The 14435-nt window shown below is 54.1% G+C and overlaps 1 protein-coding gene across 2 annotated transcripts in view; it reads left to right on the forward strand.

Moving 5' to 3' along the window:
• The first annotated feature begins 23 nt into the window (after positions 1–23).
• The window catches only part of ADCYAP1R1 (adenylate cyclase activating polypeptide 1 (pituitary) receptor type I), a 52921-nt gene continuing 38509 nt past the window's right edge, over positions 24–14435 (forward strand). For both annotated transcript variants that reach the window (XM_012721049.1, XM_012721050.1), the window contains exons 1-2: positions 24–178; positions 10727–10832. In XM_012721049.1, the coding sequence (XP_012576503.1) occupies positions 10736–10832 (97 nt within the window). In that variant the 5' untranslated portion in view covers positions 24–178; positions 10727–10735. The remainder of the gene's footprint in view (positions 179–10726; positions 10833–14435) is intronic.

A 14435-nucleotide genomic window follows, 5' to 3' on the forward strand; every position in this document is an offset into this window, starting at 1 on the left:
CGCCGCGCAGGGACCCACGGACACCCGCGGCCAGCGGAGACACGGGCTCGGCGCGCTCCTCGGCGCCACGCTGTCTTCTCCCCGCGGCGCGGGGCTCGCAGTCTCCGCCGCGCGCTCTCCCCACGGAGTCCGTCCCGGGCTGGCCCGCGGCTCCGCGGCCAGGTCCTGCGGCGAGCAGGTAAGGGCCGCTGTCCCTGCCCCTCCACGCTCGAGCCCCCTCCCCGACTCCAGAACCTTCGTCCCTCTGGGAGCGTGGCCCCCTCCTGTCGCTCAGCGGTCTCTGCCAGCCGCGGCCCCGGTCGACGGAGAGCGGGCCCGGGCAGCGCGGGGCCACCCTCGGATTCCGAAATGAAGCCTGCTCCCGCCGCTGCTCCCTGCCTGCGCGAGTCTGACTCCCGAAACCCCGCTCCCCCCGCCATGTCTAGGGGCAGTGCACCCGGCTTCGGAGCCAGGCAGCTCCCAGGGGGTGGGGTCGGCCTTGGTGTCTGGAGCCCCTCTTGTTTCGGAGTAGGGAGAGTCGGGCACTGAAGGCGCTGAGGCTGGAGGGACCCCAGGGACCTGTCTCCCTACTCGGTGGCGGGGGAGGGGGGAGGACGCGCCTACGCGGACCAGAGAGGCGGTGCTGGGGGATGGGGGGACAGGGTAGCGCAGACCTCGCGGGTTTGAGGGGTGGACCAGCGGTGTGCTGATTGGGGATGGGCTGGAGGCCAGCACAGAATGTCCTCCTGCGGTGACATGTTGTGGATTGTTCAAAAGAGCATGGTTTTTCTGTTTCCCGCGGTGCGGTGCGGAGGGGTCAGGATGCCTGGGCTTCAGTTGTCTTCTGGGCAAGACTCCACAAGGGCTTGTGGGAAAGGGGCACCGGGCTGTTTGGGGTGGAGTGGGCCTGCCTGAGACACCTCGCTGGCCACCCTAAAGGCACAGGCTTCTGCAGCAGCTGCAGGAGGCGGGGGCTACACCCGTGCCAGTTGCTTGGCGGGTTGTGAGGTCAGCGGGGACCTAGAGCCCATGCCTGGATCTGGGGAGCCCAGCCGGAAGCTTACGGCCTCTCAGGTGGAGCTGAGAGGAGAGCCCCTGCCCTGGAACCAGCTTGAAGATACTGGGGGAGGGGTAGTGGACCTTGCTAATTGTCCAGACCTCTTCTGTACTTCTCATTGCAGATGTGTCAGATCCCCTCCTTTGCCTCCAGCAGCCTTTCACAAACCAACCCCCACTCACTAAAAAGAAAGAACACAACATTTAGCTTTTGCTGTGAGCAACCCTGTTTGGGAGTTGTTGGGGGGGGGGTTGGTAAGGGATGAAGGAATCTACACTGGGTCTGTGGAAGGTAAATTGTTTGGGGACTGGCTTGAGCTGAAGCTGACAAGCTTCTTGAAGGTCAGGCTATTAGCTTCTGAGTGGCTGTGGGCTTCTGAGGAGGATCAAGTCATTTGTGCTTTCAGGGTGGTGGTGGTGAGAGGGTCAACAGTAGCACCCAAATTGTCTTTGGAGACTGCAGTCTAAATCTGGCGTTGAGCATAGGTGGAGTGGGTGAAGCCCCTAGTACCAAGCAGAATTTTGGGGCTCCTGTTACCCACTGACCTTGGGGAGGACAAGCAGGGAGGCCAGTCTGGACACAAGCTGAAATCTGTATATCCAAATTAGAGCTGGAACACACTGAGGCAGGCCCATCAATAAGTGCAGGTGTTAACAGGCACCCCTGCCATCCGTAATTCATTGGTGGCTCTTTGTCTTGAGACAAGCTTCAGTGAGGTGAGTCCCAGGTGTCTGTGGGACTCCTCTCTAAGGACCCTTTACCTGTATACAAAGAACTAATCAGGGTAAAGTATCCATTAAGGTCCTATTTTGTGTAAGGTTTAGGCTGGCAGGGGGTTGATTGGAGAAACATTCTGGGACTCTTCCTTTTTTATGCAGTCACTCCTCCCTGCCATGCTCCTGCTTAGGGACAATTCCCCAATTTGCGTTGAATAAATAAGCACAACAATGGGCAGGTTTGCTGATCTGTGATTCAACAAAGAGGCCAGGAATCACTGGAACTAAGGCCACAGGTGGCTTTCTTCCTGGGGACATGGCCTCAGCTTGATGTCCCAGCTCCTTGGGCCTCCCAGGGAAGAAGGTTCCATTGTCCGAGGCTGCTGCTGATTGAGCAGGGGACATCTTGTGCTATCTGCCAGAGGGCAGAACCAAGGTGTGCCAAGCACAGCGCATGAGACCAGCTCAGTGGCAGGAAGGTCTTGCCTCCCTGAGAGTCACCTAGCATGGAGCCGAGGCCTGGAGCCGAGGTCTGGAGCAACTGTGTTTCCTGTGCAGGAGAAGGACATGAGAGTGGAGGCTTGATGCCCCAAATGGGGGCTTTGTGTGCTGGGGGCTTTGAACGAGAGGCCCCAAGAAGCCTTGGCCACCTTTGAACAGAGGGATCCGTGTCCAGGTCTGAATGGACTGGGCCCAGTGGTCCTGCTGCCTGGCAACACAGGGCCTGGAAATTCCTCAGCTGCGATGCGACGTGTTTGTATCAAATCCTGGATGCCGTCAGAGGCACATGGTGACAGCCACCCCCACAGTGACACACAGAGAGGGAGTGACACACAGCAGAGAGGCTTCCTAGGACACCTGCCAGAGCTGGGGCAAAACGTGTACCACCGGAAACACCAGTGGATGTGGGGGCACTTGCTTTTGCCCAAGGAGAACCACAGAGCCTCACTGATGGTTCCGATGTGCACTGAAGCCAGAGTGTGCGAGTGTGGCGATGGGAGAACAAATGTTGGCGAACTTCTCTCCCGGGCCAGAGAGTAAATATTTTAGGCTTTGCCGGCTATGTGCTCTCACAACTACAGAATTCTGTTCTTGTGGTGTAAAAGCCAACGTAGATGATCCCATATGTAAACAAGTGAGCATGACTATTTTCTGAGAAACCTTATTTATGGATGCTGAAGTTTGAACTTCATACAGTTTTCTTGTCACAAAACTCTCATCTTCCCCCTTGTGCCCCTCCCCCCATCCTAATCATTTAAAAATGTGAAAACCATTCTGACCTCACTGCTGTGCAAAAATAAGCAGTAGATTGGCTCTGACCTCCCAGAAGGGTTTGCCACCCTCTGGGCTGGAAGCTTAGAGAAGAACAGTGGTTTCAGGCTGAAAAGGGAGGGACTTGGTGCTGAGAGTCCACCCTGCCCTAGTGGACCTCAGAGAGTCCTTCTGTGTTGCCTGGGGCTCAGAGTGCTCTCTTGCCAGGAGAGGCACCTCGTTGGCCTCAGTACCCCAACCCAGACAGGCTTCTGCTCTGTCCAGTTGCCCCTTGCATCTGGAGGCCACATTCATGATTGCAAAATAAAATGTGACATCATATGAGTTCTCTCTCAAGCAGTCCTGAACCCCGTTTCCTGTTCATCCTGTGCCCAGCTCCACCAGGAAGGAGACTTGGGGGACATCTGAATTTGTCCCTTTTTTCTAGGCAAGATCTGAGTCTCATAAGCCTGATAAGCAATGAGCATGATGGACCCAAAACAACCCAGGCAGATGGTTTTTGGAGGAGTGTGATTGCAGTGGAGGCAGGTGCTGTCAGGGTGGACTTCCTGGAGGTGGTGGTAGGAAGTCAGGTTGGCCTTGAGGTCTCCTACCTAGATGTTCTCATTCTAGATCTGTGCATTACCTTAGCTGTCCTCACCTGCCTGCTCAGCCTGACAAATGGCAACACAGAGGGTTGTTTGAGAAAAAGGTATACTGCTCCTTTGCAGGCAACTCCAAATTTCCTACCTTCTGACATAGATTGTGTGGTGAAAGAGATCCTGTATTCTGTTTCCTGCGATTCCTCCAGAATTGGCAGGGAGGCTTTCCTCTCCCATTTCCCCAAATCTCTGGCGTCTGTTCTCTTCCCATGCCAGCCCCCCTCCCTGCCCTAGCCCCCTCACCTCTATTCTGAATTCAGAAAACAGCCTTTGAGTGTGGGTTTGCTTCCTGCCCTTTCCTATTTCACTCAGTTCTTCAGCCCCCTGAGTGGTATTTCCTATATGGGAAGCTGTCGCTTCACTCCCCTGCTAAAACCTGATGGTGCTCCCTGGCTTGGCCCCTAGAACATGGCTGCACTTTCCCTGACATCCACAGCCTGGAGCCAGCCATCCCCCCTCTGTCTACCCCTTCTCCTGAGACACTGCCGCTGCCGTGCTATACCCCCAAGTCACCTACCCAAACCTAACCACCAGGTGTCATCAGAATTTCTGGGCCTCTGCCACATGCCCTGCCTGAATCAGGAGGCGGGGAACAAGGGCAACAGAGCCAAGCCCGCCTTCCCTTCCAGTGGCTTCAGTCACAGGGCCCCAGTGACCAGAATGAAAGTAGACGGCTTCAACACTTGGCTTAGACCTGAACAAAGAGGAACCTTAACAATGATTAATCCTGATATGGCCAGGTCACTTCTCGCTCAGGCATTGGATTCTGCTGGACAGGCTCTCACCTAATTGAGGAGAAAAGGGATTCTGGAGGGCCCCCTTCCTTCTCAGAAATGGTGCAGCCCTCCCTTTGAGGGGCGATTGTGTGACCTTGGAACCCTTCCTGGTTCCCTGATCTATGAGGAAGTGGGGTGGGTCCTACCTGGGTTCATTAGTGAAAGCGGAATGTGGAGAGCGAGGTGGGGAGGCAATGATTCATTTTCCTTGGGTCATCTGTGGTCTGATGTCCAGGCCTGGCACTGCCCATGAACAGGAGGAATGCTGAGCAGCCAGAGGAGTCCAGTAGGAGATGACCCATCAGGCTCTGGCCCCATGAGTGTGGAAGGACTCTCTGACCCAGTGGAGGGAGCTGGCGAGGTGCTCTCCTCCCTTTGTGGGGGCTCCCAAGAGGCTAGGGCTACCTGAAAAGGTGTGGTGAAGATATTACAGTTTCCCCTGAGCACCCTAGCCCAGGGGCTTGAGAGAGATGAGCACCCCCACCCAGAAACAAGGCCATCCTCTCTGTGGTGCTGTCCACAGGGTGGTACAGGGTCTGGGAGGATGTTTGAGGGTCTCTGAGATGCATCTCCTACTCGGAGATGCAGAAAGTCTGGAGCACAGTGAGTCACCACTGGCTCCGGTGTGCTGACTGATGACGCTGCCTTCCGGTGTGCCTGGCGCATTGGCTCACCGGAGGAGGACGCGGCTGCTCCTGTCAGTTCCCACTCTGGGGTCAGTCGCTGGGCGTATGGGGCCCGAGGAAGACAGACTGTTCACAGTCTGGAAGGGGGAGTAGATTCCCCCCTGTCCAGGTATCTGTGACACGTCCCTTCCTGCCAGGCTGGACTCCAGGAATCTTCCACTGTGTAATCTTGGAATTGTTTCCTCCTCTGGCCTCAGTTTCCCCACCAGAAACTCAGTACCCCGGGAGGAGACCTTTAAAGTTCATTTCAGATCTAAAATGCTGTGTCTGTAATTCTCCTTAAGGAAGGTGCTTCAGACACAGAAATGTGGGTAGGGGGATCAGAGGGTTTGACTAGTCCTCAAATTCACTCCCTCCCTCCCTCAAGTAAGAGGAATCACGAATGGGATGCCAGTGGTCTCTGAGTGGGCTTTCCGCTTGCCAGTAATAGGAAGTGCACATCCTTGGCAACCTGGTAACTTGTATTCACATCCCAGTTTGCCACATACTTGCTCTGTGACCTTGGGGAAGTTGCTTCACCTCTCTGTGCTTCAGACATCTCAGCTCTAGAGTGAGGTTAAAGCTAGCAGCTACCACATAGATTTTTTTGGACCCATGAAATGAGTTAGTGCATATTTGTTGTTTGAAAGTGTGCTTGGCACATACTCATGTTTAAGGAATGTTATCCCTTAGCAAATAAAGGTAGAGCAGACCTAACATTCTCATTCTAATGTGCCACATGGCTATGGGGGTGGAAGTGACAACGAGATAAGGAAAAAAAGTGAACACAAAGCGGTAAGATAAAAATAGTTAACACATGTGGAGCCCTTAGGGGAGCCAGGCTCTGGCACTACTTATGTGGTGATGTATATTAACTGTAGATACACTGTTGACAACGCCATATAGAATTATAAGAGAAATCGGTTGATCCGTCAGTAGTATCTATGAGATCAGTCTGGCTATTGTTCCATTTTACAGACAATCAAAAGTGAAATGACTCACCGGAAGTCCTGTGGCTAAAACTCTAGCAAATCAAGCCCCTGTGGCTACTGCACCAAATGTCAGGATGTAGAGTTAAATTGTCCCTAGAGCAGTAGTAGAGCCAATGGCTAGCTCAAGCCAGTGGCTCTGAGAGAGTGCTGGGACTGACTACCAGTGACCAGGTCACCCTGAGGCATTTGCGTGGCTGGGCTGGATAACCCAAGCCCATCCTCAGAGAGTGGGGCTCCAACCCTGGCTGCAGCAGGCAGGCTGGCTCTGTCCCATGAAAGGGTCCCTGGAGCTTGGGAAGTCCAGAGGAGGGAGCATGTAGGTTGGGGAGTAGCTGATAGGCCTAGGGGTGGCAGACCCACAGACCGCATCTCAGAGGGCAGGCCTGGGACAGAGGAGTCATGTGTGTGGCCCCAAGGAGTAAGGAGCACCAAGTGCGAAGTGTGGGGACAGTAAACTCCTCAAGAGTGGTGCAGGGTGGACTTGAGGTGGGGGCAGCAGTGGACCAGAGTGCTGGGAGTACATTGCCAACCTGGAGGGGTCTCCAGCTGAGGGGAGGAGCAGAAAGGTTAAGGCCTGGGACCTATGGGTTCGCTCTCTCCACCTCTTTTGCTGCTAGTGTATGTCCAGCCAGACAGGGGATGGACTGTAGTGGGGAGAGCAGCAGGAATAATAACCCGGTCAAGTTCCACGAGAGGCCCCGTGTTGAGCGTTACCCCAAGCCCCACCATGTCACTGAGATGGGGCACACATGTTCCTGGTTCATATCTCTGCCTAAGCAGCCTGGTGACAAAGCTGGGGGTGGGGCTGGGGCTGTGGCCTCCTCCGTATAGTTCTCTGTGGCTGTGACAGGGGACTCTGAGGGAACAACAGGGGTGAGTATCCTATGAGTCTGGGGGCTTGTGTGTGTGAGAGAGAGTGAGCGAGCAAGAGAGAGAGAGAATGAAAGCGCTCTCGTGAGCATATGTGTATGTTTTTGTGTGTGCCCACATACACGCCCGAATCCAAATATATCTAGCTGCTCTATCTCGATGCCTCGCAGATGTGCGTGTTGGTTTGTATGTCAAGGCTCTGGTAAACATGCCCGAACATCTGCATTCTGAGTGGTTGCTTCTACTCTGTTTTGTTCTGGGAGTGTGCGTCTGCGTGTCTGTGAAGGAGTGTGTGTGTGTGTGTGTGTGTGTGCGTGGCATTGTCCATCCATCCCTGAAGGAATCTCTACCTTTGTGTGTTCTGCATGTGGTGTTTGCATTGATGGCTTCAGGCGGGTGCCCTGGGGATTCATGTCTCTCTCTGCAGTTCACCTGTCACTGTGCTCTTCTCTGTAAGTCTGTGGTTCTCTGTAAGCCTGCTTCTGTGTATTTGTGTACGGTGCATGCACGTGTGTGTGACAGAGGAAGAGTGTGTGTGTGACAGAGAGAGGAAGAGAGAGAGAGAGAAAGAGCGAGAGCAAGAAAGAGAGAGGAGGATGTCGGTAATCAGCCAGCCTTCAAAACAGTCACACTCACCCTCTTCCCGTGTGGACTACTTAGTCTCTAGAGCAACGAAAGGTGGATGCTGGAAGCTTCCTCAGTGCTTTTGTTTCTAGTGAAGGTGACAACAGGCTTTGTAGTCCCATCTGTACCAGAGACTACCTAGAAAGCTTTAGCCAACACCAAGGCCAGGGGACCCTCCCCCTGCACCCCGACACTCCATTGAATGGGGTTAGTTTTCTGGAGCTCCCCTGTGGTTCTTCTGGGCAGCTCAGGTTGAGTGCTGGACTAAGAGGTCAGAGCACATGTTGGGGCTGGGGCCAGGGGCCTGGGAGTAGAGCCACAAGTCACCAGTTGTGGGACCCCAGTCTTGAATGGGTAGTGTTACTACCATCCCAGGGTGCCCTGGAGCCTGCAGGGCTCCTTCTCATAGGAAGTTTGCTTGGTGCTCCAGGGTAAAATCCCTCACAAGATACAGAAAGAGTGACTGGCTGTTTCTTCTGGTGGCTCCTAGCTGGGAGTGCAAGGGAGACCCCTATCTCCCCAGGAAGGAGGCCTGAGTGTGTCTGCCTGGTAGCACAGGCCGTACCTCCAGCAGCCCCCTCAGATTCTTGTCTGGATTCACTGGCTGAGAGGCAGCTCAAAGAGGGAGCTAAGGTGAGGGGTCACTTTCATCTCAGCCCAGAAAGCTGGGACCCCCGGCAGCAGAGTCTAGACCATGACTGGATGCTGTGGCCAGAGCCCTGGCCAAGGTTGTGGCTGCCGGCCCTTCTGCCAGGACTGAGGGAGGTGCTGGAGCAGTGCAGCACTGACCTGGGTGGAGGCCCCCTCCCCTGGCTTCAGACCCTGCCAGCCTTTGACGGGACGTTGTCCTAGCATCAGCCTCAGATCGTGGGGACTTTCTGCACTGACATTGCTTCTCTAAGCCCTCTGTGGCCAAAGCGGTGGCCTCCAGCTTCTGTGATGGGCAGGGCGTGGTGGGCAGGGGACCAGGCCTCTGTGCCTGCCAGTCAGGTCAGGAGTGTCAGTTTACTGCAGAGTCTTGGGATCCCTTGTGAATGGTGGAGGTAACCCAGCTTTGGGGGGGGGGGACCTCCAGTATCTGTTCAAGCCTGAGGTAGCCTGTGGCCACCAGGGTGTGAGGACCCTGGAGAGGTTATGGAGGCTGAAGGCTGAGTGGTGTAGTAGGTGTCCTGGGTGCTTCCCCAGCCCGCCAAGTCCTTCCCAAGACCTGCAGGGGAGAGGCTAGCCAGGCCCCACTGAGCTTCTCAGAGCATTCCTTAGAGATACCCAAGTCCTCACTCAGCATCTGGGTGGGTCCTGAGCAGGCACAGTAGTGAGTGGCTTAAACGGGCCCCTTTTCGTTCAGCCTTATTGATCTGCTTTCCTTTCTCTTTTTGGGGTGTTTTGAGAGGCAAAACAAGAGCGATTGAGGTATGGGTAGGCAGAATCAGGGGGACACAGAAGACCTGGGGTCCCAGCAGCTCTGTCCAAGGGTGTGCAAGCCCCCACGGGCCTTCCAAACTGGACACCCGTGGGTTAGTGGTGATCCTGACGTTGTTTTTCTCAGTCATTTCAGTAACGGTAGTAATAACATCATTTTGAGATTTCCGCGTGGTGTTTCACTGTATGGTTATGCTGGGGCCTATTAACAGTGCCTTCTTGATGGATGCTTTGCTGCCCCATATTTTGCTGTTGATGCTATTTTAAATAATGCTGCTGCAGAGAATATCCTTGCATATCCTTCTTTCTATACAAGTGCAAATTTCTTCTCTAGGATAGATACCCAGATGCAGAATCGCTGGGTTGGAGGGAATCTGTGTTAAGGATCCATTTAAGAAGCAGGCTGACTCTTCCCCCCAGGGCTGTGCCCTGCCTCCTCACTGGACTCCTTCTAACCTGTCCGGTCCCCACTCGTGGCCCCAGCCCTGCAGTCCCGCAACTCTGGGACCCCAGCATGTCCTTCCGCAGTTGCTTTGTTTCAAATGTGGCGGTGTAAAAGGCTTTATCCCGGAGGCCAAGGGCGCTGAGTCAGGATGAAAGGAATCTGTGTTTGCGAGGGGTCTGGGCTCTGCAGCTGGAACAAGCTGCCCTCTGTGCCGAGTGTGTTGGATGGAAGTCACTGCGTTCTCACTTGCAATCTGGAGCCAGGTAGGCCTGCCGCTGATGGGGAGACCTGGTCCCCAAGTCTGAGTTCACTTGGTGATCTTGGGTCTCTTTGGAATGCTGCTCCTTACCCTCAGGTGTGGCCTGGCGCCGCCAGCCAAGCTGAGGACAGCATCTGGGAAAGCAGAGTGACAACCAGTGCAGCAGACCTGGCACAGGTCACGGCCACCGCTCCATCCCTGGGAGTGAGACAAACTGGGACATGCCCCCCAGGGAGAGCGTGTGCCAGCTAGAACTGCCACCGTGGGGACAGGTTGGGGGGGCTGTTACCTGCTGCTGAGGAGCAAGCCTTGAGTCCATCTGCTCTCACTGTGGCCCCGGGCCTTGCACTGGTTTGGTGCTCAGATATTTGTGGAGTAAATAACAGATAGCAACGTGTGCAGATGAAGCCATAGAGGAGGGTAGGCCTTGGTGACCGAGAGCCTCGTCCCTGCCCCTGCCGCGCCCTGGGCCCACGCAATTACTACCTTTCCTTTCTCTCTAGCCCGTGCACACCTTGGGGCTGACCGGAGCCTGCTCTGAGTGGGAGGCACGTAGTGCTGGCCTCCCTCCAGCCGAAGCGCCATGACCAGCGTTGTGCAGGTCTCCCTGGCTGCTCTGCTCCTGCTGCCTGTGGTAAGGGCCCAGGACCCTCTCCTCCACGATGAGCTCTGGGCGCACTTGAAATTTGAGATGTATTTTGTGTGCATATATAAATGACAGAATAATTCAGGCACCTAATAAAGTGTTATGTATGTGTGCTTTGGATTGTATTACTCTTAAGACGCGACAAGGGAGGGATCTGCCCAAGGCCTCACACTGAGTTGAGAAGAGCCCTCTTGGTGTCTGTGATAAAGTGGATGTCAGAGCTGGCTCCGGCTGGCCCTGAAATCTGTCACTATCCTCTTTCTGCTTCTGCCTCCACCCACAGGGCCCTGCTCCTTGGGTTTGGGTAGTGTGGCTTGGATTGAACCTCCTGTTATCCCCTCCTGTCATCTCTGTGTCGCTCACAGGCCACCGCCATGCATTCTGACTGCCTCTTCAAGAAGGAGCAGGCTGTGTGCCTGCAGAAGATCCAGAGGGCAAATGACCTGCTGGGCTTGAATGACTCCTCCCCAGGTGAGTGGGTGACAGGGGGGTGTGGTGTCCCGAGCGCTTTCAGTTCGGGTTCTGGCACTGCCTTCCCATCTCTGTCATCTTGGCGAGAGAGACGGGGGCATCCTTCAGGAAGCTCTTCAGTAGGCTCTGGGCAGTAACCCTGTGACTGCCTTCTTGAGATCGACCTTCCCTGGATGCCTCATTCTGCAAGGGCTGTCTGGGTTTTAGGATATGACCACCTTCACTGCCGTGGGCTCAGAGAGAGCTGGAGCCTCAGCTGGGCAGCGGCTGTCACAGGGCTCCTTAGCAGACAGCCCGATGGCAGCAGGGACACAGCTGTCGCCAGTGGCTGAGCAGGCAAGCACCTGGTCAGCACAGATCAGATGCGGGGTCATTTCCCACCTCCTCTGCTCAGTCTTTTGAAGCTGCAGGAATCCTGTTTCTATAGTCTGTGGGTGCAGTGCTTCTCCTGGGGCTGCCTTTAGCTTTGGGGGAGGATACTGCATCTTTGTGCTGGGAGGGACCGTGTGCTTCGGGGCAGTTAGCAACCTTAGCTCTCCCCAGAATTGCCCATAAAACTCTCCAGCCCCAGTGAAAACCAAAATATCCCATGCAGCATTTCCAGATGTGCCAACAGAGTGGCATGGCCTGTGACTGAGACCTAACAATCCTTTGTAAACCCTCTGCTCTTCAGTCCTTGCTTGTGCAGGTGGCAAGCCGAGGTCCATGGGGTGAAGGCCCAGCCAGGGGAGTTTCTGCATGGGAAGCTGGGGACTTGGGGTGGGGGCATCCCCTCAAGGCCTCATCAGCCTCAGTCATTGGAAAGTGGGACTCCACCCAGGCCAGAGGGATCTACATTTCCCTCTGGGTCCCCCCTCATTTACTAGGAGCTCTTTGAGCACCATCTGTTTAAATACTTGATTAATCTGCAGCCCAGTTAAATATAATGGTCCCTGTGGGTCCAGCTCCCCGTCCAGTCTGTGAACATTAGCTGGTAATGGAGCTGCTCTCAGCAGTACCGGCCTTTCCCTCCAGCCGAGCTCTTGCTCAGCCCTAATTTGAGGCCGGAAGAGGATTCTGGACTCCACCAATTAGGGAAACTGAGCAAGGGGGCCAGATGGGCCCACTGTTGGAGGAAATTGAAAAGACTCTTAGGCCCAAGCCTATTGTCTAAGAGGTGGGAAAGTAGAGATGTGAGGACAGTGTCTTTTGACCATGAGGTGGGGGGATGCAGGGTGACAGGGGATCTGGAACCCAGGTGTCTGGCCTCCCAGCCCAGGATCATTGTTCTTGCATCACATACATTTGGGATTGAGCTATCAGAAGCACCCATGAAGGAAGAGTGGAAGTGGGAGGTAGGGGCATGGTTGGTGCTGGAAGATTTCAGCTGAGGGAGCAAATACCTCCTGCTGGGCAGAGTGAGTGTAGGGTGTGGAGTCACGGAGGGCTTCAAAGAGGGACTGGCATTTAGGCTGGCTGGGTATCAAGGAGGGCAAGGGGTGTAAAGGAGTCTCCCGGAGGCCTGGGAAAGGCTTTCCTCTAACCCCAAGGGCCTAGAACAAAGAGGAGAAGCCACGCCCTCTTTCCCAAACTCTGCTTGAGGAAAGGTCACCCTCTCCCTATTCCAGTTTTGAGCTATAGGATGGGGCATTATAGGATAGAGCAGAGTCAAAGACAACCTTCATCTGGGAAAGAAGAGGGGCTGTGGAACCAAGGGGATCGCACCTTCATGGCCTTTTCCTACTCTGGGGCTCAGAATCCCCTCTATTAAAAGGAACCGTGGGATTATGTTAACAGCTAAGCCTTTTGTGGATCCGAGTGCCCTGTGGAGCAGTTTCTTGATAATGTCCTTTTGTTCAATGGAGTTTTGTTATAATGTTGATGAGAAAAAACAGAGTCCCGGACAGGGACCACTGTCTGTGCGCGAGCACATCCTTCTGCATGCGTGGGTTTCCTCCAGGGCCTCCAGAGTCCTCCACATTCCAGAGATGCACAGTCGGCTTCTTGGCATGCCTCCCTTGTCCCAGTCCTAGCGAGTGTGGGAGTGCAAGTGGGAGCACCCTGAGGTCGAAAGGTGAAGTCCAGGTTGGCTCCCGCTCCTCTCCTGGGTGTCCGGACAGGCTCTGGCTGCCTGTCACCCTGAACTGGAATAAGCAGGTTGGAAAAGGAATGAATGAATATGGAAAAGTGCTTTTGGGTCTTCATTTAGACATTTGGTGATATTTTCCTGACCAGAAATACATCGTAGGAACTGAACTCTCATTTCTCTATTAGCGTGTGGTAAATTAGCTTCTTTCTCTGTTTTTCTCTTCAAGTCAGTTTGCAGGAAGCCATGGATGGTGCAAAGTGAGGATTTCTGTCCTGTGGGGCTTGACTCTCCCACCCCAGCAAGCTAGGGGAGGGCTATTACCACTCTTCTTTTATAAACGAGGAAACTGAGGCACATGGAAGTTAGATTTCTTGTTTAGAGACAGCCTGGTAGGAAGCAGAGGTGGAATTAGTATTTGATTGGCTTTTATGCTCAACTACAGAAAGACGCTGCCTTAACAGAATGAAAGCACTGAGCCCCGGCCCCCGCCCTGTGTGTGGCTTTATGAGGGGACTGAATTCATTTTCTGGTCTGCAAAACGGAAGGCAAAATGAATATCCACCACACAGGATTATTTCACTAAATGACAGAATCTGAGGGAAGTGCTGAGGATGGTGAGTGGCATTTGCTAAGTACTCAACGAAGACATTGACATTGTGGTTATTTAGAGTTGTCATCCAACACATATTTGGATGTGTAGAGATTTCTCTAGGAAATAAGTCAGTACCATTTGGAACCATCTGGAAAGGCTTTCTAGAAGAGCAGAAGATGGATTGAGGACCAGATCTGAGCTTCAGAGGGCAGATGGAGAGGCATGAGAATGTGGCAGAGAAAACTCCAGATGGGGTGACCCTAGAAGAGGCAGAAGGTATGGCAGGCAGGGTCTTCAGCTCCTGGCCCTTAATTATCAGGGACCAGGTTCTAAGTCTTTATACCTAAAGACAGACACACACAATCATATGTTTAGCTCATTTAAAACTCACCAGCATATAGCTGGGTGGGGCTGTTCCTTCCCTAGTATAGGTACAGCTGTAGAGATTCAGCTGTTACTTTGTAAGTCACACAGCCAAAAAAGGGTGAGCAAGCATGTGAGGTGTCCTGAGGTCTCAGAGGTCTTGTTCTTAATTGTGGCACTGCTTTGGGGCTGAGATGAAGAATGAGGTAACAACCCAACTCTCAGCTTTCCCGCTGTGGGAAGCACAAGGTCACAGGGCAGAGGAAGTTGATATGAGACTGGAGGACCACTGGGAGAGAGAGGGCCTTCAGTGTGCCCCTGGGGGCTTGTGCTCTTCTTGGCCAAGAAAAAAACAAAAGGGTGTTTAGCTATCTAAGGGCTAGGATAAGGGGTTGTCTCATCCTCTGGGGACCTGCCTGTTAGGGTCTCCCAGGCTCTAGCTCCAGTGCAGTGGATGGAGAGAGGGCAGAGTGGCCAGCTATCTCACTTCAGACCTGTGGTCAGCAGGCGCTTGTCCCCACCAGTTGACTGGGGGCAGTACTTCTCAGAAGGACTTCAGAGCAGGTAGCCTTTGATGTGG

The sequence above is a fragment of the Condylura cristata genome, unplaced genomic scaffold (assembly GCF_000260355.1).
Source record: "Condylura cristata isolate star-nosed mole 26May11 unplaced genomic scaffold, ConCri1.0 scaffold00005, whole genome shotgun sequence".
NCBI classification, from domain to species: Eukaryota; Metazoa; Chordata; class Mammalia; order Eulipotyphla; family Talpidae; genus Condylura; species Condylura cristata.